Raw genomic sequence first — 27,592 nt, 5'->3', positions numbered from 1 at the left:
TTGCTTATAGTGCTTATAAAACTTTTAAAATTTGCAATTACATTGTAGGCTCCCACATTAAAATCTTGCTCGTGGTTCATGGTTCGCTTACCATAATTTGCCAACATTGCTTAAACACCTGACTTACACACATGTAACTACACACATTTACATTGCTTTAACACCTGCATTTAAGAAAAACAGGCTTCAGAAATTTCGGCCCTAAAGTTTTATATACATTCGGAATTTGTCAATAGTTGACATACAATATTAGTGGCTGTATATTAAATGTGTTTCTGATCGTTCTAATATTTATACTAGGTTAAATTTCATTTTATTTCAAATGTGTGTTTTTTTTTTCGTACGTACGAAATTATTTAAAAACAAAATCCAGTTTGAGCTTCTTACAAATATTAAGATAACCAGAAACACATTGACACTGATATTCTAAACAAGAAAATATATTTAATATGTTAGTTTAATCGTAGAAATAATTCAGGAATGTCCCTTTAAATTATTGTGGTTGATGCAGCTGGTTTCTCTGATGGGAAAAGCTGTGAGCCGCTTGTTCAGTGTTTCTGAGAAAACAGTTTCGTAAATGCATTTTTCTTCTTTTTCCTCGTGACTGGACTGACTGACCCCATCTCTGACGACGACGATGAAGACATGCTGGGTAGAGACGAACCAGCGGACATGCTGTGTAGAGACGAACCAGCAGACATGCTGGGTGGAGATGGACCACTAGGAGAGTTATTCTGGGTCATTGGTACATCAATGCTCAGCAAATCTGTATACTAAAAAAAGAGAAACAATCATTAAGAATAACAAGAATTCTGACAGTACCGCTAAAGCAATACATGTCCACCCCACAACCACCCTTTACAGGTAGTACTTAACCAAATAACTTCCGGCTGATTCAAAGTTCGAGGTGCACCCAACGTTTGATAGAGAAGTGAACACCACAAGTCCTGTGATTGGTTATAAATGTGGGTGTGTAGGATGTAATAAAAAATAGTTTCATCTGGGCTAAAAATGTATGCAATTTTATTTCATCTAGTACCACTGTGTCAAGTAGCCTTGTGCTTGGAACATGTATGGGTACCTGTAAAAAAAAAGTACTCTGAAATGAGTGTGTACTAAATGATAAAACATTCCACTCTACCAGACTTCACAGTAATATTAACCATGTATGGGTCACTCTACACTATGAAATGAGTGTGTACTAAATGATAAAACATTCCACTATACCAGACTTCACAGTAATATTGACCATGTATGGGTCGCTCTACACTATGAAATGAGTGTGTACTAAATGATAAAACATTCCATTATACCAGACTTCACACATGTATGGGTCGCTCTACACTATGAAATGAGTGTGTACTAAATGATAAAACATTCCACTATACCAGACTTCACAGTAATATTAACCATGTATGGGTCGCTCTACACTATGAAATGAGTGTGTACTAAATGATAAAACATTCCACTCTACCAGACTTCACAGTAATATTGACCATGTATGGGTCGCTCTACACTATGAAATGAGTGTATACTAAATGATAAAACATTCCACTATACCAGACTTCACAGTAATATTGACCATGTATGGGTCGCTCTACACTATGAAATGAGTGTGTACTAAATGATAAAACATTCCACTATACCAGACTTCACAGTAATATTAACCATGTATGGGTCGCTCTACACTATGAAATGAGTGTATACTAAATGATAAAACATTGACTATACCAGACTTCACAGTAATATTAACCATGTATGGGTCGCTCTACACTATGAAATGAGTGTATACTAAATGATAAAACATTGACTATACCAGACTTCACAGTAATATTGACCATGTATGGGTCGCTCTACACTATGAAATGAGTGTATACTAAATGATAAAACATTGACTATACCAGACTTCACCGAGGAGCTGGTGCTACTGGATAGGTCCAGACTGAGTTGGACATTGGCAACGGACGAGATTATGCCCATGTCTTTCTGCTCAATCGGAGCCCGCACGGCACTCGCCAGTCGATGCCAGAACCACTCCTTGAGGTCGTCCTTTGTGAAGTCGCACAGAGTCACGTGGTGCAGGATCTGGGGTATCTGGCACGGCTCGATGAGAACCGGAACTAGACGCTTACTGCGAGATCCTGAAACAAAACATATAAAACAATAACATCAGGTAACAAACATAATATTATAAACAATAATGTAATAAGGTCAGCATCACACACAAAAAACAACAACCTGAAAAAAAAAAATACTGAAAAACAATCAGTAAGGTCATTCTTCATGAAGTCGCACAGTCACGTGGTGCATGATCTGAGGTATCTGGCATGGCTCAATGAGAACCGGAACTAGACGGTTACTGCGAGATCCTGAAACAAAACATATAAAACAATCAGTAAGTTTGTTCTGTTTAACGACACCACCAGAGCACATTGATTAAATTAATCATCGGCTAGGGATGGAACACAGCTCAGCGGTACAATGGTCACCTGATGTGTGATCAACCTAGGATCGATCCCCGTCAATGGGCCAATTGGGCTATTTCTTGTTCCGGCTAGTGTTCCACAACTGGTGCAACAAAAGGCCGTGGTATGTATTATCCTGTCTGTGGCATGGTGCATATAAAAGATCCCTTGCTGCTAAAATGAAAAGTGTAGCCCATGAAGTGGTAACAGAGGGTTTCCTCTCTCAATATCTGTGCGGTCCTTATAACCATATGTTCGATGCCATATAATTGTAAATAAAAATGTGTTGAGTGCGTCATTAAATAAAACAGTTCCTTTCTTCCTTAATCATCAGCTATTGGATGTCAATAATTTGGTAATTCTGACACATAGTCATCAGTAAACCCCCTAAATTTTTCCTAATGCAGAAAAGGATCTTTTATATGCACTTTCCTAGACAGGAAAGCACATACCACTGCCTTTGACCAGTTGTGGTGCACTGGTTGGAATGAGAAAAAAAACCCAATCAGTTGAATGGATCTACTGAGGTGGTTTGATTCAGCAACGCAAGCACCTCAAGCGAGCACTCAACCGACTATGTTAAATCCCGCCCCATAAAACAATAATGTTAGGGAATAAAGATAAAACAATAACATGAGGGAACAAATATAATATTATAAAACAATAGTGTAATACGGTCAACATCGCACAGTCACATGGTGCAGTATTTGGGGAATCTGGCACGGTTCGATGAAAACCGGAACTAGACGCTTACTGCAAGATCCTGAAACAAAACATGAGACCTAGTCGTGAAGAAATATGAGGTCATTAAATACTCCCCTAACTTGTATTATGGGAAGCCATTTAATTAAGACATTACCGTATTAATACCACAGGACTTGAATTTGGCAAATTGTCGCAATGACCTATGAGCTATTTCTTGTTCCAGCCAATGCACCACAACTGGTATATCAAAGGCAGTGGTATGTGCTATCCTGTCTGTGGGATGGTGCATATAAAAGATCCTTTGCTACTAATGGCCCTGAACTGTAAATATTTGTTTGGAGATGTTTGAAGAAAAAAACCCCTGTTAAAATAACCCACCTGGTGACAAACTCTGTGCGAACTTAGTCTGGAAGTCACAGGCCGGACTCTTGAGATACTGTGGTGACAGTATGATGATTAATCGTCGACATCTGGAATATAAAACAAAACACATGCTTAGCTATCTCATCTTATGTCAGGCCATAGCAGGCACAGTGGATAATTCTGAAGAAAAAAATATATATTGTTGGTAGTAAATCTTATGGCAGAGATGAAATTTACTTGTAGAATGCAGGAGATTGCATTTCAGGACATCTAGTTTTCAAACGTTTATGGGGGAGCATATGCCCGAATCCCTCTAGAAATGTTGCTTTGTGCCCTCAATCTGTCAGCATCTCCCCCCGCCCCCCTCAATGTCTACTTAATTCCACCGTGTCTGCATAGGGTTACAGATTTCATGTTTTTCGGTTCCGTGCCTTGTGATCATGGTAACCCATCGGACACAGTTTTTGAAAAATAATTATATATATATATATTATTTTTGTTGAATAGTCGTACTCGATATACAGTGAAACCCCTCTAAACCGGACACCCTTGAGACCAAGACAAATGTCCAGTTTTAAGAGGGATCCAATTTACAGAGGTTAAGTTCTGTCCTGGACTTTAAAAAGGGACTCGGTGAAATGTCCGTTTTTGAGGGAATTCCGGTTTACAGAGGGTCCGGTCTTGAGGGAATTCTGGTTTACAGAGGGTCTGGTCTTGAGAGGTTTCACTGTAATAATCGTGGGAAACAAAATTTTGGTTCCGTGATTTTACAGACACTTTCATATTTTATACCAGAAAGATAAAACATTTCTCCCATCCCTAGCCATGCAAAGCAGGCATATTCCATGACATCAGTCCATGCGGAATAAATCAGTCTTGCATGACCACGTGACTTCTGTTGTTTGAGCTGTTAATTAACATTGGGTGACGTCACGTAAACGGAAAAATAACGCAAGAAATGCTTTTTATATTTCATAAAAACAAGGAAACCTGCTGAAGGGCTCACCCTGGATCAAAAATACCTGTAGCCAAAATATTAGCCAAATGGAATTTTTATTAGCCATATTGAAAATGCTTTAGCCAACATTGTTTTACCTAGTACTGTATAGAGTATTTATATATGAATATGAAAATGCATTTTTTTTTTAGCTAATTGTGTACAAATTGGAATAAATCTGAATAACAAAACCGTATTACCTGATCAAAATCAAAGACAGCAATGGGGGTAGGGGCAATTAATATATTACTTTGATTTTTCAGCAGTTGGGGGAGGGGGTGACGCTCATATAGAGCTCATTATTTCTTGAAATAGCTATCTTTATGTTAGTTTGAATTGCTTTTTTCTTCTTTTTTTTTACTTTTTTTTTTAAAGTAACCCATCAATTCGCCACCCCCAACAATTTCATAATTTGCACCATGTTGTTGCTGTTGATTTCAGCGTCGTGTTAAATGCTATTGATTTCTGATTGTAAAATACCTAGGTTAAGAATGCTGACTACACATTTACCAAAAAAAAAAAAAATCATAAAAAAATATATAATAATAATAATAATAATACACATGTAATAATAAAAAACATTTTACGGTCTTTTTAAAATCCAGCTAACTTATTAAATTTCACCTTAGAGTCTTACAAATCTATATCTAACAAATATGATTATTGTAAACTAATTTTATTCAGTGTACGTTTAACAGCAAATTTGTATAAATCCTGCATGTTCATTTACCGCGATCGCGATCTGCATGCGTGCTCTCGACAATGGGTACGAAATTAACAAAGACAAAGAAATAACCGAAACTGCAGTTAGGTATTCATTGATGCAAACAACTATTGTTTTTCTACAAATTTACATCAAGATTTACTCCTGTGTAATCGTATTGTTTAATGTCCGCAACGAGGTCTCTTGACACGTGGGTGTCAGCTGACTCTGAAGCGTGACGTATATTTGTGCCGAGAGCTGTTCTCAGCTCAGCCAATGAACGTTCTTCCTAACGTTCACGAACTATTTGATTGGTGTCCATCGTGTCCATTTGGTTTAACGTGAAGCACACAAACCAGTCAAGCGAACGTTTTTTTTTCGCTCGGTCTGGCTGAACTCAGCCCTTTGGACAGCTTACATGTCTTTCGGCCCTGAACTGGCATGTATATTCAAATTGACACGCACTGTCAGTCTGTTTTTATTACTTTGGTTCAAAGACTTTACAAAGTTAAAATAACAAGTTACAAACTTTGATTTTATACATGTTGAATGCATGCTGTTAATGTTAATAACCGTGATTATTAAAATAATCAAACTTCATTAGGCCTACGCTGTATTCTGGATGACATCGTTTCTCGTTACTGGTCGCGAGATCGCTATTACGCTAACTGAATATTTGGTATTATTATTATGTTTGAGGTGTCAGATAGATTATGTAACACTTTGTTCACATTAGAAGATAGAAAATGGCTTTGCACATGCAAATTTTATTAGCCATTTTTTGTAAAAATTAGCCAATGGCTAATTTGGCTACCGACAGCGCGAGCCTTGCTGCTGTCATAATGAAATTATACTATCATTTTTGGTTTAAACTTTTAGTATAAACCATTTTGGTGTAAGATCTTTTCAATGGTTATGATTATTTTATTGTAAGATACAACAACAAAAAAAGAGAGTAGGTTTTTCACGTTTTCCCAAAATGCTTGTTTTTCATCTACTGGATGGGAGACAAATAATCCTCCATTATGTATCCATGTGGGACAGGGATATTCCACCCTCGGGTACATAATATGATGTCAGGAACTGGGCATGCCATGTCCCTGACAACAAATTATGTACCCTCGGGTGGAATAGCCCTGTCCCACATGGACACATATGAAGGATTCTGTTATTTTCTCATACCTGAATATACAAGATAAAAATACCTCAGCCAGCCAGCCAGCCAGTCAGCCAGTCAACCATTTGACACGTACTTACATCCATTGAAGGTTAAAGCACGTCTATCTTGGGCACATCATCTGAATTTCCCCAGAGGATATATTCCAGACAGGATAAAGTCACATGTGAGACATGTATCCCACATAAATATGCAATTCACAAGACAAAACCACTTTTCTATTGGGCTATTTCTTGTTCCAGCCAGTGCACAAAGGCCATGGTATATACTATCCTGCCTGTGGGATGGTGCATATAAAAGAAACCTTGCTACAAATCGAAAATGTAGTGGGTTTCCTCTCTAAGACAATATGTCAAAATTACCAAATGTTTAACAGCCAATAGCCAATAAATCAATGTGCTCTAGTGGTGTCGTTAAACAAGACAAACTTAAAACTTTTCCATATACCAAAGGATTGGATTGGATACCATATTGATGTGCCTATATCCAATTAAGGTTGAAGCACGTCTCTCCCGAGCACAATATCTGACTTAGCCAGTGACTGGGTCTGGTCATACCAAAGGGAAATAACTCTCCAAATATAAAAAAAAAGAAATATATACATAATGCTTATTAATTTACTCAGGAATACTGTTAGTAACCCCTTTAAAAACTTTGCATACCCCCCTCCCTAGTCAAATCTTGCATCTGTCCCTGAATACAGGGGTCGAATTTTACGCTATTCCACAAATAGTAAATTTCGAAACGGAATAGTAAAATAATTCTTCCAATATTCTGTCATGAAAGTGAAAATAAAGCACGGAATACCGAAAATCACGCTTTTTCTTCAGCTACATTTTTCTGCAGAACAAATCCTCGCGCTACTAAGACCTTTCTCATGCACTTACCGGTACAAAATAAACGTCTTTTTGATAGAGACTAATGTTTGGAGTGAGTTCGTTTGTAATTCCAGCTAGTACGCAGTAATGCATAGACTGGTATATAAACAATTGTTCATTATGCAATGTTGTACAGGGTGACGTAGCACAGTCAGGAAAACTAGTGATACATTAATAATTGAAGGGATATAGTACATTTTTAGACGGAATAGTGTTTTTTTAAAATTCACTATTCCTTTGGGATAGTGGTAAAAAAATTAAATTTCAACCCCTGGAATACCAACCTGTCCTGGATGAGTTTGGCATCAATGACGTATTTGGATCCACCAGGCAGATCATTCCTCCAGGGAACGAAGAGTTTGAGACTGAAGTCGGATCCCTCTAGGATGCTGATCATCTTCTTCACGAACTGCAAGTCATCTGTCTCGGGGTTGTAGCACACGAAGGCATCGTAGTAGGTCGGGCGACCAGATTCGACTAAATGTCAAAATATGAAAAAATGGATCACATAGTGAAAAAGGAAGGAAGGAAACGCACAAAAACACATTTTATTTACGGTTATACGGCGTCAGACATATGGTTAAGGACCACACAGATATAGAGAGAGGAAGGAAGGAAATGTCTTATTTAACAACGCACTTTATTTACGGTTATACGGCGTCAGACATATGGTTAAGGACCACACAGATATAGAGAGAGGAAGGAAGGAAATGTCTTATTTAACAACGCACTTTATTTACGGTTATACGGCGTCAGACATATGGTTAAGGACCACACAGATATAGAGAGAGGAAGGAAGGAAATGTCTTATTTAACAACGCACTTTATTTACGGTTATACGGCGTCAGACATATGGTTAAGGACCACACATATATAGAGAGAGGAAGGAAGGAAATGTCTTATTTAACAACGCACTTTATTTACGGTTATACGGCGTCAGACATATGGTTAAGGACCACACATATATAGAGAGAGGAAGGAAGGAAATGTCTTATTTAACAACGCACTTTATTTACGGTTATACGGCGTCAGACATATGGTTAAGGACCACACATATATAGAGAGAGGAAGGAAGGAAATGTCTTATTTAACAACGCACTTTATTTACGGTTCTACGGCGTCAGACATATGGTTAAGGACCACACATATATAGAGAGAGGAAGGAAGGAAATGTCTTATTTAACAACGCACTTTATTTATGGTTATATAGCATCGGACATATGGTTAAGGACCACACATATATAGAGAGAGGAAATCCACTGTCATCACTTCATGGGCTACTCTTTTCGATTAGCAACAAGGGATCTTTTATATGCACCATCCCATAGACAGGGTAGTACATACCATGGCTTTGATATACCAGTCGTGGTGCACTGGCTGGAACGAGAAATAGCCCAATGGGCCCACTGACAGGGATCGATCTTGGACTGACTGCGCATCGAGCGAGCGCTTTACCACTGGGCTACGTCCCACTCCATGTAATGAAAACCAAAAAACCCCCACAGTAGTTTAAACTCTAGAGTCTGTCACCTTAAAGGGTCTGTAATAAGATTTTCACAAAATATTTAAAACCAGATTCTACTAAATGTCAAAATATCAAAAATGGATCAAATAGTCAACAAACCCCCCCACCCCCCCACAGTAATATATTGACACACAATGAAAATGCAAAAACAACTTTTCATTGCAAATAATGACAAACTACATGTTATTAATGAATTGATGGATAATGTAATGCACTATGCTGGCACTGGCTAGTACGTATTGATGTATGAATATCTATATATTGTATGTATGTTGAGGTTGACTGTTACATACATAGATATTAACGCACTGGTACAGGGGATAATGTATGTATGTATGTATATATTATATATGTATGTATGTATTGATGTATGTATGTATGTGTGTGTGTGTGTGTGTGTGTGTGTGTGTGTGTGTGTGTGTGTGTGTGTGTGTGTGTGGTGTGTGTGTGTGTGTGTGTGTGTGTGTGTGTGTGTGTGTGTGTGTGTGTGTGTGTGTGTGTATGTATGTATGTATGTATGTATGTATGTATGTATATATATATATATATATATATATATATATACAACATGTATATACTCTTCAAAAGAAGAAATGCAAAACCACATTGTCGTAACATTTGGAGAATTGATTTAATTATTGAATGGTGAGTCCGATAATTACCAAATGTTGCAGGATTGTTCACAATTCACTCTAGTCCATTGTGAGTAAGTGATAGGACACACCACCAAGGTCAAGGTCATCTGGAGTCAATACCGGGTGTGGCCTCCGCGTGTGTTGACAACTGCCTGGCACCGCCTGCCCATTGAAGCAACCAGAGTACAGATGACGTCCCGGGGGATGGTGGCCCACTCGGCCTGCAAGGCTGCTGCCAGCTCGGGCAGGGTCTGGGGCTGTGGTTGTCGCTGTCGGAGGCGTCGGTCCAACTCGTCCCATAGATGCTCAATTGGGTTCAAATCCAGTGATGTCGATGGCCAAGGAAGGACATTAATGTTGTTGTTCTGTAGGAAAGCCGTTGTGAGACGTGCTGTGTGAGGCCTGGCGTTGTCATGTTGGAACACTGCGTTGGCGTTGGCCATAACTGGAACGATGTGTGGCCGGAGGATCTGGTCAATGTAGCCCTGTGCATTCAGGTTGCCCTGCACGTGGACCAGGTCAGTTCTGCCAGTGTGTGAGATGGCTGCCCACACCATGACACTACCCCTGCCGAATCTGTCCACTTCCTGCACGCAGTTTGCCGCAGTTCACCACGACGCCTATACACGCGACATCTTCCATCATGACGTCGGAGCAGAAATCGGGACTCGTCACTGAACCACACCTGTCTCCATCGCAGTTGAGGCCATTGTCGATGAATCTGGCACCACTGCAGTCGGAGTCGACGGTGTTGTGGTGTTAAGATGACACCTCGAACTGGACGTCTGGCACGAATTCCTACCTCACGTAGGCGGTTCCGTACGGTCTGGTCGGATATGCTGCGCAAACCTGGTATTGCTGCGGCTGTGGAGGTGGCAGTAGTCAATCGTTCCCGAAGGTGGCGTACCCGGATGTAGCGGTCCTGCCCTGGCAACGGCCGTTCTGGATTCGCCTGCGTCTAGTCGGCCGATGGCATTGTTTCTCTGCGGTTCACTGAGACGTGGCATGTCCTGGATTGTCAACTGTCGGCCAGATACAGAGGCCAGGCAAGCGAACACCCTGCACTTTTATACTGTCGGTGTTCATGTTGCACGTGCAGACAACGCACGTGCAGTGGTGACATGGTTTGCACGTGGCTGCGTTTTTGCGAATATTCACATTTTGGAACTTTATTGTACAGTAGCTGCGTTTTATCGAATGTAACCGTGGGAATGTGTTTGGGACATGCAATGACCTTATATTCACAAAGCATGAACCGGTAGGAAACATAAAATCGGAGTTATAACCCATTTGTACCCTTTTGCGTTTCTTTTTTTGAAGAGTATATATATATATATATATATATATATATATATATATATATATATATATATATATACTGACACACAATGAAAACACAAAAACAACTTTTCATTGCAAATAACGACAAACTATTAATGAATTGATGGATAATGTAATAAGACATTAATGACTGGTATTCATGAGATACATTCACATGGAAACATGGCCAGTTATCATCAGTAATCGAGTTGCATTCGTAATCGAAAAGTTCAAACCCCTTCACCCCCCCCCCCCCCATCTCAAGGTCAGTATCTGGTGTGTCCACCATTGGCCTCACGGGCATGCGTGAAGACGACGGGGAAAGGATTGGCACAAACATCTCAAATAAGCCACAGGAATGTTCCTCCACTACTCCTGCAATGCCTGTGCAAGCTCAGCGACGTTATGCGATGGTAGCTGGCGGTGACGTACACGACGTCCTAACTCATCCCACATGTGTTCAATTGGGTTCAAATCTGGTGAAACAGCCGGCCAGTTCATAATGGTGATACCGGCTAGTTGCAGGAATGCCTGGGTAATTCTTGCAGTATGTGGACGGGCATTGTCTTGTTGAAACATAAGGGGACCTCCTGGTCTTCGGTGATGGCGCAAAAGTGGCTGGAGAACTGGTCTTAGAATAACGTCAACATAACGCTGGGCTGTAAGGGCATTGTGGACAATGATGAGATCACTCCTGAAATCACAGTTGATTGCCCCCCCATACCATCAGACAACCGCCGCCAAACCGATCACATTCCCTCACACATCCGTCAGCGTACCATTCATGGAGTCGCCTGTACACGCGTGCTCTTCCATCGGCAAAGGAGACAGAGAAACGGGACTCATCTGAGAAAACAATGCTCCAGTAAAAGGCTGGTAGATGATTACCATTCTGGAGAGCAAACTGTAGTCTCGCAGCACGATGTTGTGGTGTCATGATGTAACCGTTATACGGGCGTCTGCATCCGAGTCCAGCCGTTCTGAGTTGACGGATGACCGTCATCGGATGGATATGCCTTCCACAACGTCCTATCGTGTTGCTTGCTGTCATCGTCGCAGTTCTGAACCAGTCACAGAGGTGGTGTCGTCGAATCTGCCAATCTTGGCATGGGGTCGTAACGTGACGTTGACCAGGTCGAAGTCGATCACAGACACTCCGGGTCTGTTGATGACGTTCAACAAGTCATCCAATAGTTAATGGATGGACTCTGAAGGTCCTAGCAACTTGGCTTTGTGAAGTCACCCCTTGAACCATGCCCAACGCTCGCTCCCTTTGTTCTTCTCCGAGTTGTGGCATTCTTAATGTGACGAGGAATATGACACCGTTACGTGACTTTTAAGTGTCCACATACTGGCATTTCACGTGCATTGCATGCAGCATGATTGAGCATGTAGTGAATGCATTTCACACCATTTTGTGTGTTTCTGCTATTGTATGTGTAACTAGAACAGAACCAGGATTAAAACCCAGACTAAAGTACTAATCAATGGCTTCCTCTCATAAATTGTTATTTTAAGTCCAATAAATATATTTTTCATTAATCACAACAAAATATTGAAAAATATCTGTTTTGCGTTTTCATTGTGTGTCATGTCAGCATAGTTTAAAATCTAGGGTTTGTCACCTTAAAGGGTCTATAATAAGAATTTCATAAAAATATTTAAAACTAGAGTTATTTGAAAAAAAACCCCAACCCAACAACAACAAAACATTACCATCATCGGTTGTCATGGTTTTAGTTTCGTCGGTATGGTGATCGGTGTAGTCTATAATGCTCTGAGAAACTGAAATGAAACAAAGAAGACTGTAAAAGAAGAGAATGTTTGTTGAAGGAAGGAAGGAACTGTTTTATTTAACGATGCACTCAACACATTTTATTTACTGTTATATGGCCACATAGATATAGAGAGAGGAAACCCGCTGTCGCCACTTCATGGGCTACTCTTTTTTCGATTAGCAGCAAGGGTTCTTTTATATGCACCATCCCAAAGACAGGATAGCACATACCATGGCCTTTGATATACCAGTCGTAGTGCACTGGCTGGAACGAAAAATAGCCCAATGGGCCCACCGATGGGGATCGATCCCAAACCGACCGCGCATCAAGCAAGCACTTTACCACTGGGCTACATCCCTCCCCAGAATAGGGTGTGGGAACTAAGGGGAAAAATGGCCAGGGTTTCTGCCACAGGGAAAATAGTTTCTGCCCCAGGGTAAAATGGATATAGCACCATACCCAAAATATTTTGCAGATTTTTTTTTAAGTTAACCTTTTTACAAAATTAATTACTCTTATCATTACTGTATGATTTTCTTAACCCTAACCCTAAATGTAACCCATTTTCTTTCTTGGGGAGCCCCCCACCCCCCACCCCGTTGATTGTACAGTGAGACTTCGATAATCTGGACAGTATGGTTTTTCCTAAAATGTCTGGTTTATAGAATTTCCATAGTACTGAATCATACCTGGAGACTTATTTCCCTTGAATGGCAAACCAATAAAAGAAATAAGCAACAAATATAGATTGTATAAAAAAAAAAAATGTTTTTAATCATAACACATCTATTGGTGAAAAATAATTCTAAATGAATATTTTAAGAAAACAATTCCATTTTAAAAGTAATTTCTTAACTATATTTTGAATTTTAAAATCTATTTGCAACAACATTTTGCTTTCAATTTAAAGGCTGTATTTTTGTGACATTTTCATATCTTGAGATTAGTGTAAAAATAATATACAGTTACGTTTTACCAACAACAATTGGTCTTAAATTATTCCTTTAATTTTATAAAGACAATGAACATGTTAACGGTTAACGGTATGCTAAATCAGTGAACCATATCATTCCCATGGTGAAGGAAAATTATTGAACAATGAACCAACAATTAAAGATACTCGGAGTTGTGAGACTTAACCTTTGGCACATGGGGTTGGGGTTTACTGGCCATGGTAGTCTAAGTGGATACTGCTTCTTACAGTGTCGTCCCATATGGTTGAATTCCCAATTGGTCGAAAAATAAGTACTCATCTGTTATATAACCACTACCTGATTACCTGTGTATGTAATGAACATGGCCTCTTCATGTTTATACAAGCTGCAGTGATTGTGACATTGTGAGTGTAGCATTCACCGAGGAATCGAAATTCAGCCAATCAGAACACGGCTCCCACTCGGTGTACTTCAAGTTTGCGAAGTGTCTGCTATTTGGTCCGCGCTCGCGCTGACTTTACTAAATGGCTTTTTTCCAAATTCCGCCCACCTCAAACTTACCCCCCCGGAGTTAGTCACTGGCGAAGTCAGAGGCTAAATCCGTGGTGGGCGTGCCTGAACCTTCGTGGATAGGGGCACGTTAATAGAGTTTCCCAGTTCCCAGTGTAGCATTCTGAAAGAAACTGCTGCTTAAGTGGACATTTGTACTTGTATGTGTACTTGAAAGAATGAATATTTTAAAATGTTGAAAAATGTTTTGCTTTTTGTGAAACCTTCTTTTAAAATTATTTACAGACATTAACTACATTCAATACATGGATTATTTCGATATTTGTCATATTTGCATACTTTATGCGTTAAGCGATATCTATACCATCTATACAATAATAATCAGTTTCCAAACAATCTGGAACAGTCCATTATAATGACTGAGGTAACAACATGCATGTCAGTAAGACCACTGAACCATATCTGTTGTTGTTTTAGCAGTTCGACCAATTGGGAGTAAGCCCTTCTTACTGGCCATGGTTGATTAACTCGTAGCAAATTACACCTTTTTTTTTTAGTTAAATGATCAGTTGGAAGAAATTATGTCTGGTCAACTGAAGCAATTTGTCTTTATTTTTTACAAATTGTTTTGGATAATGGTCATCCGGTTCAGGAAGCTGAATATCCGGATTAACGAACACATTTATATGGTGGAGAGTTTGTTTTGTATGTTGGGTGTCCGTAAGGTGGGGTTTCCGGACTACTGGAGTCCAGGTTATCGAGATCTCACTTTAGTTGTATTAAATTCCATAGCGCCATACCCAAACATTTCTTTCTGGCAGAAACACTGGGCACATAAATGAATGTGTGAAAAGGTCAACCCAATAGCTTGTTTTAAAAACCAGATAATAAAAAGTTAAAAGTTTGTTTTGTTTAACGACACCACTAGAGCACAATGATTTATCTATCATCGGCTATTCCATGTCAAACATACGGTAATTTTGACAAGAGTCATAGAGAAGAAACCCCAAGATAAAAAAAGGCACTTGAATATATTTAATTTTAGGATAGGATGGATCTGCCTCTAGCTATTAAGAAAGTTAAAAAATCCCAATTGTATGGCTATAATGAAGAGAAAAAGTTTTAAAACACCTCAGTATATTTTATACCATGATTATTTGGTTTCTAACATTGTTACATTGACACTTGGGTGATACTGAATTTTATTAAGTGCTGTCAAATACCAGTACGGGTAAAATTCAGGGGGGGGGGGGGGGGGGGGGGGTTCTGGACGGTGCCGTAATCAACCCTCATATGCCTCCCCTGAAACTTAATGGCAGCCAGGCAAATTGCCGTTTCTTTTGGTAATGTTCTAACTTAATGCAGCCATATGGCAAATTCCTAAGACCTGCAGGGCTCCTGAAATTTAATGGCAGCCATATGGCAAATTGCCATAATGACCTAGTCATATGCCTCAATGTCCTCAAAAATAATCACAGTCTCACGGCCAAACTGGCCGTGTGTTATTTTGTATGGCACTAACGGATCATCATACTCAAACAGTACCCCCTGGGAGCGGGATGTAGCTCAAGTGGCTGTGAAGCGGTCGGTCATCGGATCGATCCTTCTCAGTAGACCCATTTGCAGTTTGGGCTATTTTCCGTTCCAACCAGTGATCCACAACTGGTTCATCAAAAGACTGTGGTATGTGCTGTCCTGTCTGTGGGAAAGTGCATATAAAAGTCCCCTTGCTGCTTATCGGAAAGAGTAGCCTATGTGACGACAGCGGGTTTCCTCTAAAGAAATATGTCAGAATGACCAAATGTTTGACGTCCAATAGCTGACAATAAGATAAAAATCAATGTGCTCTAGAGGCGTCGTTAAATAAAACAAACATTACAAACTGGACTCGAGAAACTTGTTTTATTTTTTACATTTCTTTATTTTGAATGTGTGCTAGCTGTTGTGTTATATTGAGACACTTGTGGAAGTTTGCTTTGTTGCCCTGCTTTCTGGCCATAATGTCCTAATACAAAAATATTTCCACTGGTCTTGGCCAAATGGCCTTGTCCTCTGATTTGCCAAATTCGAGACATGTAAGTGCAAAACATCTGTTTTTCCTTTGTTCTCATGTATGGTTTTGGAAGCCTCCTCTATGCAAAAAAAGTTGAAGTTTGTTTTGTTTAACAACAGCACTAGAGCACACCGATTTATTAATCATTGGCTGCTGGATGTCAAACATTAGGTAATTTTGACATACAGTCTTAGAGAGGAAACCTCCTAAAAAAAATTTCACTAGTAGCAAGGGATCTTTTATATGCACTCTTCCACATACAAGTCAGCACTTTGATAGCCTCAATCATGGTGCACTGGCTGGAATGAGAAATAGCCCAATGTGCCCACCAATGGGGATCGATCCTAGACTGACTGAGCATCTGGGCTACGTCCCACCCATCCACTTTGATAAAAGTCCAGGGGCCACTTTCAATAAACATCATAAGTTTACGTCTGCGACTAGCAGTTATACCAGACATACGTTTACACATGTTTGGCATCTATTTCACACAGAAATTTACATCAATACGGAAGATGGAGCATTTTAATGACAAAAGAATATGAAATATGTGTACTTAAAACTATATTTGTTGTACTATGATAGTAATAAGAATTGTGTTTTAGTCGTAGATTTACGTTTACGTGCAAAACTAGGTCTTACAATGTTTTGTGAAATTGGACCATGAATTCGTAACTGAACAGATAACGTTACCTGTGTCATCTTGAATTAGGTGATTCTGCGTTTTGTTACTATCACAGCTTCTGAGATACACTTCGATATCTGCCACTGAAATGAGAACAAAAATAATCAAATTAGCGGAAAATCCAAGATGGGTGCAAGTTGTTGTTTTTTGCTTACTTAAAAACGGTTCACTCATGATTATTGCTGAATGTAAGTTTTTTAATTAAAACAGAAGTCATGGACATATTCCACCCAAACCCTACCTAAATTTGTGCTTGTAAACAATATACTTTTTCACATGTATTTTGAATGCAATCATAACACATTCCACAAGTGAAGCAACCAAATCCTGCAATTAAGAAAATGACCAAGGCAAAAACGAACTACATGGGAAAAATAGTGTCCACAGCATTTTCCACGGCAAATTTTAGTGTTCACATGCTTGTAACTCTGACTTCTATTTATAGGATATTAAATGAGCTCGGGACATAAACATGATATGAAATGGAAGCTTGTTTAATATTCTATAAATATCATATTCAGCATAGTCAGTCCAAAGTTACATACTAGTTCAATCTTAATCTTTTAATTATATAAGTGTCAGAATAGGCTACATGTATATTTAATGTGATATAGAATTAAAATAATTTTCTTTAATAACAACATAATTTACCTTAAGAAATCTGTCACCAAGACCAAATGCCCTCTTTCAAACCCAAGTGAATCGATATAGGTTTTTTTGTGTGGGATTAGGCCACTTGGCACAAAAAAAGGGTAGTAATAGTAGTATATTTTGTCAGTATAAATGATGGAGAAAATTTGATTAAACTATCGGAATGATTGCTCTATATATGTATATCTACAAATATCTCATTATCAGGCTGACCAAAACACTTCAATTGACTTGTAGGACATTTGAACATTTTACTGAAAATAAAACAATCATATAGCGCTATAGCCACGGTTCAACAATGTATAAGCTGTCACACACACACACCCATGCAATCCAGTAAAAACAAATCCTATATAGTCCATGGCAAAAAAAATGCCATGGAGATAAAGTTAATTTTTGTTTTGTTTAACGACACCAGTAGAGCACATTGATTTATTAATAATCAGCTATTGGATGTCAAACATATGGTTATTCTAACATGTAGTCTTAGAGAGAAAACACACTACATTTTTCCATTAGTAGCAAGGGATCTTTTATATGCACTATCCCACAGATAGGATAGCACATCCTACGGCTGGAACGGGAAATAGCCCAATCATAATGGGTCCACCGACGGGTATCAACCCTAGACTGACCACACATCAAGCAAGTTCTTTACCACTGGGCCACGCCCATGCAGGCCAAGCTCTGGGTTAACACAAAGTTTTGCTAAATTATCTATTAAACTTCAAAACTGCCAGAAAACCAGTTATTTTCTAATAAAATGTAGTAAAATCATTTCACCAACTTAGGTGGGTAGGTAGGTAGGTAGGGAGTTACAGGGCTCAAACTTAATGGCAGCACTGATGGCAATTGCCGTCATTGAGATATAAATTGCCGTAAGTAGCAAGCAACAATTTTGTGCCGTCGATAAAGCTCCTCAACAATCGTGAAATATATACACCGGGTGTACATTATCTGCCAGTATTTAACATTTGCACATTTAAAAGATGTCTACATATAACAAGATAGCCTTTCAGTCAGGTTTATTTGCTGCAAATGTCTTTTTTTTTTAAAACTGCCATAGGCAGGCTCAAAATTGCCATCGGTCGACTGTTTCACCCACGGCAATTTTTTTAAAAATTACTGTGGGAGACAAATTTTTAAGTTCGAGCCCTGAGGTAGGTAGATAACTAGTTTTGCTCATATAACACAGGAGTTTCTAACACGCCTCGCCAACTTAAAATAAAATTTGTCAATTGTTTTTAAAATTCGCCATTGGCGACTACCAGAGGTAGTCCTGATTCTAGTTCTTGCAGGGGTGAGTAAGTTACTTACAAATGCTAGTCCTGATTCTAGCTCTTGCAGGGGTGAGTAAGTGGGACTTACACTAGAGTATCGTTTTACTATCGACAGGGAAAGATTCACGTGAAGTGCCCATAAAAATTTCTCCTTTGTCCTTCTTCCCATCGCTACTTGCGGATGACTTTGGCAACTGTGCCCAAAAGTTTAGGAGCGATGTCTTCTTCCTCCCTTCCTCTGTTTTTAACTGAAGAATCCGCCTGCTAAAGGCCGAATCGTCATCCTTCAGCGACTTCCATTCGGCCGCGGCAAGTTCCTGAACCTCACCCGCCTTCTTGGTTGGGTTTACACATTTAATACATTTCAAAAGTTGGGAATATTTGTCATAATTATCACCACCGGAGGCCATTTTCTTGGCCATGCATGCGTGCGTCAAATGACACAAAGGTCATGCAGTGGAATGACGCAAAGGGTTAGTATGGCAAACAAAACAGGCGCCGACGATCTAGAACGTCAGTAAATAATCAAATTAACTATATATATATATTTTAATTTTACTCTAATAACACCCACCCCCCACCCCCCGCCGTACGCAAAATGGCTCTTAAATTTTCAACCGCTCCACCCCCCCCAAAATGCGTACGTACTAAAAGTATGCCCCCTTACTTACAAATGCTAGTCTTGCAGTCGGTCAAAACATCTTCCCTTCCCATCTGTCCGAGGTAATCGACGAGACGTCCGAGGGTTGGATTCAGATTGGAACGAGAACTCCATTCGTCGATCAAGGCTGCCGTCGGGTCTCGATCGCGGGCAAAGTTTTTAATCTCAAGATAGCAAAATCCAACGAGTTCTGCCAAGCCATTAAAATCTGGCACAACCCCATCCTCGTTTGGTAACCGTCCTTCGAGATTCAGATACAGAGAGAGTCTTTTACGAGAAGAAACCCGTAATGCGTGCAGAGAAACAGATCTATGCTCTGAAGGAATCACATCCAGTGACTCTGGCGTCGATTCTTCCATGGTCTATTGAAATAGCCGACAGGCTGCCTTATTCGGTCACCTGAGACCGATATTCTTTAAAACGTTTCAACAGTCAATTCTGTGAAGAAAAAAAATACATAAATGTTTTTAGCCAAACAGGTCTTGTGATTGTACTTTGTCATGCTTATACCGGGCTTCTAGAATATTTATATAAAATCCACTAGTCATGGGATCAGTGATTCAAAACTTTTACTAGCCACGATTAAACGCTAAGGAGCCCTACTTTACTTTTTAAGTTAAATGGACATTCCTGACTTTGCTGCATTGTAAGATGTTTCCTCCTAATAAAATATTTCTATGATTAAACTTACATATTAAATACATTTTCTTGTTTAGAATATCAGTGTCTGTATGTTTAATGTGTTTCTGGTCATCTTAATATTTGTTAGAAGCCCAAACTGGATTTTGTCTTCAAAGAATTTGTATGTACAAAAAAAATAATGTTTAGGAAAGAAAATGAAATTTAATCTAGTACAAATATTAGAACGATCAGAAACATGTTTAATACAGTACAGCCACTAATATTTGGTGCAGAAAAATACCAGGATATATGATATGTAATTACAGTCATTAAAAAGTCTCTGTTAGTCGATAACATCTTAAAAATGCAGCAAATTCAGGAATGTCCCCTTTAATACAATTTTATTCACAGTAATAATTTGGTATGTCAACTAAAGAAGGGTATAGAGCTTATTAAACACTAACATTGGTAGCTGGGTTGGGTCTGGATATTCATATTTACAAAATAGACTTAACTGCAACATTTGACCCAAACAATTCACCAGCCGTCAGGCATGGCAATATAGTAGTTATTCACACTTGCCATGGGATTAGGATTAGGGCTACCATAATCTAGAAGCCCTGTCCCTACCCATAAAATATAAAAAATACACAACAAATTTTAATTCAATTTAATTCAATTCAACTTATTTTCGTGCTTATATCCAATTTAGGTTCAGGCACGCTGTCCTGGGCATGCACCTCAGCTATCTGGGCTGTCTGTCCAGGACAGTGGGTTAGTTGTTAGTTGGTTAGTGGTTAGTGAGAGAGAAGAGGGTGTAGTGGCCTTACACCTACCCACTGAGCCCTTAAGAACTCACTCTGGGTTGGAGCCAGTACCGGGCTGCGAACCCTGTACCTACCAGCCTGTCGTCCAATGGCTTAACCACTGCGCCACCGAGGCCGGTAATTTTTTTTAGTCTAGTTAGCGTGACTTGTGAGTGTCTTTTATCATGCTTATAAACGTAAAAACTAGACACAATATCGTCACATGCAAGTTCATAAAAATAAACCTTGACATACTTGATATATGCAGGCATCGAAATAAGTCGAGAAACCACTTACCAGGAGGTTACCACATGTAAGAAAAGTCGAGAACAGTGTTTCGTTCTCAACAAAAATTTCAACGAGTAGTTTCGTTTCCGAACTAAAACCAGGCAATGCATTCCGGACTTTCGCGTTTCATTTTCTCATAAGGAATTGCATCGATGTTTGCACATACTTGTGCAATTGAAAGCAATTATAGTCATTCCACGTTTAAGCAGCGTCCACTAGATGAAGTTACTTCTGCGTTTTGTTTTCTCGTACAAAATTGCACTGATGTTCGTGTGCACTTGTGCAATTGCAAGCAATTTTGGCAATCCGCGTTTAAGCAGCACCCACTAGATAAATTTATTTCCAAGATTTCATTTGTCATACCGATGTGGTAACCTATAGGTTACCAGTAGTGATTTCCCTAGAAATTAAGCAAGGCGTGGTAGACCAAACACTTTTGGGGCATTTTCACCATTTTCGGGGCACTTGTTTTTCATTAAAAATACACAAAAAATTAATTAAAATAAACATTAATGTAATTTATATGTTTGCTTTAATAAATGAAAAAAAAGAAAGAAAGAAATGTTCTATTTAATGACGCACTCAACACATTTTATTTACGGTTATATGGCATCAGACATAAGGTTAAGGACCACACATATTTTGAGAAGAAACCCGCTGTCGCCACTACTTGTGCTACTCTTTCCGATTAGCAGCAAGGGATCTTTTATTTGCGCTTCCCACAGGCAGGATAGCACAAACCATGGCCTTTGTTAAACCAGTTATGGTCGGTGCAAGTGGTTTACACCTACCCAATGAGCCGTGTGGAGCACTCACTCAAGGTTTGGAGTCGGTATCTGGATTAAAAATCCCATGCCTCGACTGGGATCCGAACCCATTACCTACTAGCCTGTAGACTGATGACCTAACCATGACGCCACTGAGGTGGTCTTAATAAATGAATGGCAAAATATATAAAAGGCATACTTCATTCATTAATGATACCTTTTTGGGTGTTTTATACAGTCAGTTTTAGAATTAATTAGTGAAAAAGGCTTGTTTAATCTCAGGGCAGCATGGCGCTGATTGAGGCAAGATGGTGCTAGACTACTGAGGCAAGATGGTGCTAGACTACTGAGGTATGGTGCTGCACCATGCTAAAACAAGCTAGGGAAAACACTAACCAGACTATATTTTGTGGTAACCTGTAAATGGGTTACCAGACACAATGCTTATTTCAATGTCCAGGTTTATTTTGATGAACTACATATATTCACATGCATGCTATTTGTATGACAGGGTTCGAAATAGGACGTAAAATATGACCTTCTGTTATTTTTTAAAACGTAGCAGGCCAAAAGAAATATATTCTGCTAACATAAAAATACGGCCTGCTGAAAATATTATAAGACAGTACAGGTTGAGGGGAGAGTTTGGAATAGCCCTCCTCTTATTGATATGTTATAGAAAGAAAGAAATGTTTTATTTAACGACACACTCAACACATTTTATTTACGGTTATATGGCATCAGACATATGGTTAAGGACCACACAGATTTTGAGAGGAAACCCGCTGTCGCCACTTCATGGGCTACTCTTCCGATTAGCAGCAATGGGTCTTTTATTTGCGCTTCCCACAGGCAGGATAGCACAAACCATGGCCTTTGTTGAACCAGTTATGGATCACTGGTCGGTGCAAGTCGTTTACACTTACCCACTGAGCCTTGCGGAGCACTCACTCAGGGTTTGGAGTCGGTATTTGGATACAAAATCCCATGCCTCGACTGGCATCCGAACCCAGTACCTACCAGCCTGTTGACCGATGGCCTAACCACGACGCCACCGAGGTCGGTGATATGTTATAGAGGAGGGCTTGAGGGAAATGTGTGTAATACTTTGGCAAACATCAACGACCAAATGGTAGCCAGCTACTGTGTATAAAATACACATTGTTTCCTAAATCTGATGCCACAGAGCTTTAGTTTGATTATTCCCGAGTCCAGTCATGAGATTAAACTTACATGTTGTTAACCAGCACCAACGTGTCACATGGGAACACACTTTGCTCTACATCACCACAAGAAAGTACAGCACAGGTTCGTTTCGCATAGAGGCGTAGAATTTAGACACAGTATCTGGCTGCCATGTGGTTATCGACGATGGTAGAGAGTTCGCTGTATGCGTTATCTAAGATCAGATGAGACGGGCCCATAGGAAATGAGTGTGGGGATGGGGTCGGGTACAGGGTGGCACAGCCCCCCCCACTCCCCGTCCACTTGACGAAAATGTATTCTATAATCTATATAAATAAAGAATAAAATATGTCTTGTGCCTTCCGCCCCCCACTAGAGGCTGTGACCCACTCACTAGTGATTGTGCCCCACCCCCTACTGCACTGAGAGTAATTAATTAGCACCCCTCTCACATCTATCGTCAACGTCCCTAACTGCGTTATGCTTCCAACTCTGTTAATTTTGTTTTATCGTGGACGATTCATGCATTTAACATCTGATTTGTTGTCATCTCCTTGTCATTCATTTGTGAGGTTTTTCTTCATAGTTCTAGAACATTTTCATTAACAATAAAGTTCAAACAAGTAAGTATCTAAATACAAAACTTTACAAACCCCTAAAACCATTAATTTTACTAAGTCGTTTTTGTTTATTCCATAAAATTACCGATATCGGGTCCTCACGAGTCGTAGAAATTGACTTAAAATGGAAAAAGATGAGTTAACATTTGGTCCGTGTTACATGACCTCACACGTGCAAAATCAACAAGGCCAAAGCATTTAATTTTTATGATTTATAACACCCCTGCAGTGTTGGAGATTAAAAATTGGATACCGGGTACTAACATTTTAAAATCTGGTATCCCACCTGAGAATTTAGTATCCCACTTAAATGAAATTCATAAATAACATCATAACAAACTTGGACGACACTGTTACTTAACTTCACCAGTAAATGATGACTTTCATTGTTTCAGTGAAAAATAAAAATGCAGGATTGAAAAACAAAAAACAACATTATATGGTATCCTGGTGGGATACTGGGTTATTGAAGTCTGGTATCCAAAATTAAATTCTGGTATCCCCAGGATATCGGGATACCATTAATCTTGAACACTGCCCTGTTGTTAGAAAAAATTTTTCAATTATTATATTTGATCTGCAAAAGGTGTGCTACAGTTTTGTGCCTCTACTGTAGTGAAAAGTATTCATAATCCATTGATAACAATTGTGAATAATTTTAGTGTATAAATTGTGTTAATTATGAATTAATTTATTAATAAAATTATATTTTACAACCTATTCACTGGTATGAACGTAATGCCTATCAGAATTGACAACAAGTGTTAGTGATGGCTGTTGATAAAACGCGGACCGGATGCTTGACAAATTGAATTTTTGCTTTAAAAAAAATATTAAACAAAGTGTTCGTCAAATATGCATAGTTAAGAAACATAATTTTTTTCATGCAGTGGCCATATAAAATGAAAAATGATGAACCATACATATGCGGTATGATACTTTTTGCAAATGCATGTGCCTGAACGCAGTTAGAAACGTCGCACTCTTTCCTGTTTACCGGAGTGTGTTTCACTTTTATTAACTAGAATGGATTTGTTTTACATCCACATTGTTGATTTTTTACGTTAATTGATTGCAATCTATGTTGTTTCACGTATCGTAGCTGAAAAATGTAAAATAGCATTTCCGTAAATATCGTATTTGGGTTTTTGTCATTAGGTGAACGCAGTTTGGGATGTCGATGGTACCACGTGAAATTATATGGTAGGCCTATTAATATTATACGGTACTATCTTAAAAGGTTTCCATTAATCTAAGTTAGGAGAGCAATAATAAAAAAACCTCCCCTAATTTTTTTCAACAATTGTTTTTTTCAACAATTTAACATTGACTGTCAGGTTGTGGACGGTCACCCGAAATATGCCAAAAACACGATTTTGGGCCTATTTACAGTCAAAAAACCTTTTCGCAATCAAAAAACCTCACAAAAATCATAATTCTGCCAAAATTGTATCCAATAAGTTTTGTTTCATATATACTTTATTGACAGTTTATTAATATTATATGATTTACAATTTACATGAAGCACAAATATTGTTGTCAGTCCTAAATATATGCATACACCGTTTCCGCCTTGTTTGTAAAATGCGGAACAGGACAGATTTTAGGATCCGACTATTTACCCCCAAGATACCCCAAAAATACACCCAAGACACCACACTTTTTTGTATTGATCTGTTGCTTATATCACAATTATTACACGTATATAATCATTGTCATCATTACTATTACTATGTGTCTGACCTTACCATTTTATATTCTAATTATGTATGTTGCCCAATGTATACCATGCCATGTTTATATGATTCATATATAAATAAATGATTTGAAATGAAAAAAATATCAGTCTTATTAGTAAACGTTAACGGTATTGGATGAGCAGCTTTCGGGATTGTACTATACAAAATAATTAACAGGTGTGTTTCGAACAATAGGTATTTCTCTAGTGACGTTTTTTCATTGGGAAAGTTTTTTGAGTGTAAATATACCAAAAACCCGCTTTACAATATTTACAATAAAAAAACAAACATTTCCCAATCAAAACACCTCACAAATACGGGACAGAACAGATTTTAGAGTTTATGAAGCTCCAATCACAATTAACAGGTGTGTTTTGAACAATAGGTATTGCTTTAGTGACGTTTTTTCATTGGAAAAAAGTTTTTTGAGTGTAAATATACCAAAAACCCGCATTACAATATTTACAATAAAAAAAACATTTCCCAATCAGCAATAAATTGGAAATTTTAAAAGTATCTTTTGTACGTGTGGCATCATGCCTAATTGTGTCAAGGGGTATAGATGTAATTAAATTTAAATACGTTATACATTAAACATATCTGTATCATGTGTATGTCTCAATACCTCTATTATGGACACATGCCAAAGTCAATGCGGCTGTCATATGTCATTGGCCGGCGGGGGGAATTAAACAATTATTATTAACCAGTCATGTAAAAACGTAATACTTGAACCTTTCAATTCACAAACTGCAATATTTACCAGGTATAATGAGCTATAACTTCACAGACTGTCGTTAATTACCACAGTTCCAGGAGAAAGCCCTCAGATAAACAACTAGATGAACCCGGAAGTGTTCTGACCTCTTTTCTAATATGGATTATGGTTGTCGTAATATCGACTTTAAATGTACTGAATTTACATGTTTAAGCCCCAATCCGACAGCATTTAATGTTTTGCATATACCATAGTTTGACACCCGATAGCCGATGTATTTTTCGTGCTGGGGTGTCGTTAAACATTCATTCATTCATTCATTTATACACCACAGCAAGTTATAGAAATTATGTTTGTTTTTGTTAAATTAGGATAAGTCGTAATTAAAGGATTAGTTTTATAGTCTCACTACACAATAATAATAATAATAATAATAATAATAATAATAATAATAATAATAATAATAATAAATAATAATAATAATAAAGTGAAACGAAAACAATATTTTCCAAGTTCACGGTCAGGTCACTGTTTAGGGTAGACCTGTCTCAAACTTGGGCCAATCCAAATAAAATGATTTAGGCCTAATGTAATACGGTATAACATTATATACATATAATGTAAGGTAATATAAAATAACATCAAACGGTACCCCTTTCTCTGCTCTGTCTTTCTGCCCCCTCCCTCTCCCCCCCTCCCTCCCCCCCCCCCCCATCGGTGGGGTTTTCTCCCCTCAATTAGACGAAAATGCCCGAATCTGAATAACAACGTATATTTATAAGATAAGATACACTGGCGTAGGAAAGCGGGGGGGGGGGGGGGGGGGGGTGTTGTTGCTTTTGCTTCACAATAGTGTAAACATGTGTAAATATAAAAGTGTGCCCCCACTTTTTGGCACCTTCCTACGCCACTGAGATAAGACAAACTTTATTGCATACAAACATTCCATATTTGGAACTGGATGCAAAACATGTAGGCTAGGCCTAATATTTGTACACGCATGGCACAAACAGGATTCTATAGAGAATATATATAATATACTAATTAAACGAGCTTGCCTGTCATACCATTTTTATGAAATGAGTGAACAGTTTGGCAACACTGTTCACGAGATTAATAAAAATGGTGTGACAGGCATGCTTGTTTAGCATTTTATTACAAACCAGTTGCAAACAAGTCACAACGCAGATGTAGACTATGCAGATGTCTAGACCTACTACACGTTATTTTGCTACGAATTGCGTCAGCAAGTGATCTATGTCACGCCAATATTACACTAGTTAAATATTGAGCAATTGTTATGACATGAGCAATATCTTAAGTTACACTGGTGTGTAATAAAAACTAATTGTTGGTTAATACATGTTAATCATAAACAGGTTAAATACACTGCACCTGCACAAACGGGATCTTGGTTTTGCATAATAAATATACATTTTTCATGAATAGACATCATTTTAAATGACCGGCCTCGGTGGCGTCGTGGTTAGGCCATCGGTAGGTACTGGGTTCGGATCCCAGTCGAGG

General features: G+C 38.7%; 1 protein-coding gene across 1 annotated transcript; it reads right to left on the bottom strand.

Moving 5' to 3' along the window:
* Positions 1-374: 374 nt before the first annotated feature.
* On the bottom strand, positions 375-26,212 carry LOC121385442 (myeloid differentiation primary response protein MyD88-like). Its single transcript, XM_041516124.1, has 8 exons — positions 26,111-26,212; positions 19,332-19,759; positions 16,738-16,812; positions 12,485-12,553; positions 7,573-7,765; positions 3,549-3,640; positions 1,902-2,141; positions 375-766 (listed from the first exon to the last, which is right to left on the bottom strand). Exons 2-8 carry the CDS (start codon positions 19,678-19,680, stop codon positions 549-551), a joined length of 1,236 nt encoding a protein of 411 aa, XP_041372058.1. The 5' UTR covers positions 19,681-19,759; positions 26,111-26,212; the 3' UTR covers positions 375-548.
* Between the last annotated feature and the right edge of the window lie 1,380 nt (positions 26,213-27,592).

This window comes from Gigantopelta aegis, chromosome 11 (assembly GCF_016097555.1).
Source record: "Gigantopelta aegis isolate Gae_Host chromosome 11, Gae_host_genome, whole genome shotgun sequence".
Lineage (NCBI taxonomy): Eukaryota > Metazoa > Mollusca > Gastropoda > Neomphalida > Peltospiridae > Gigantopelta > Gigantopelta aegis.
Note: the sequence above shows the minus strand (reverse complement) of the source record. Positions and strands in the feature narration are given on the sequence as shown.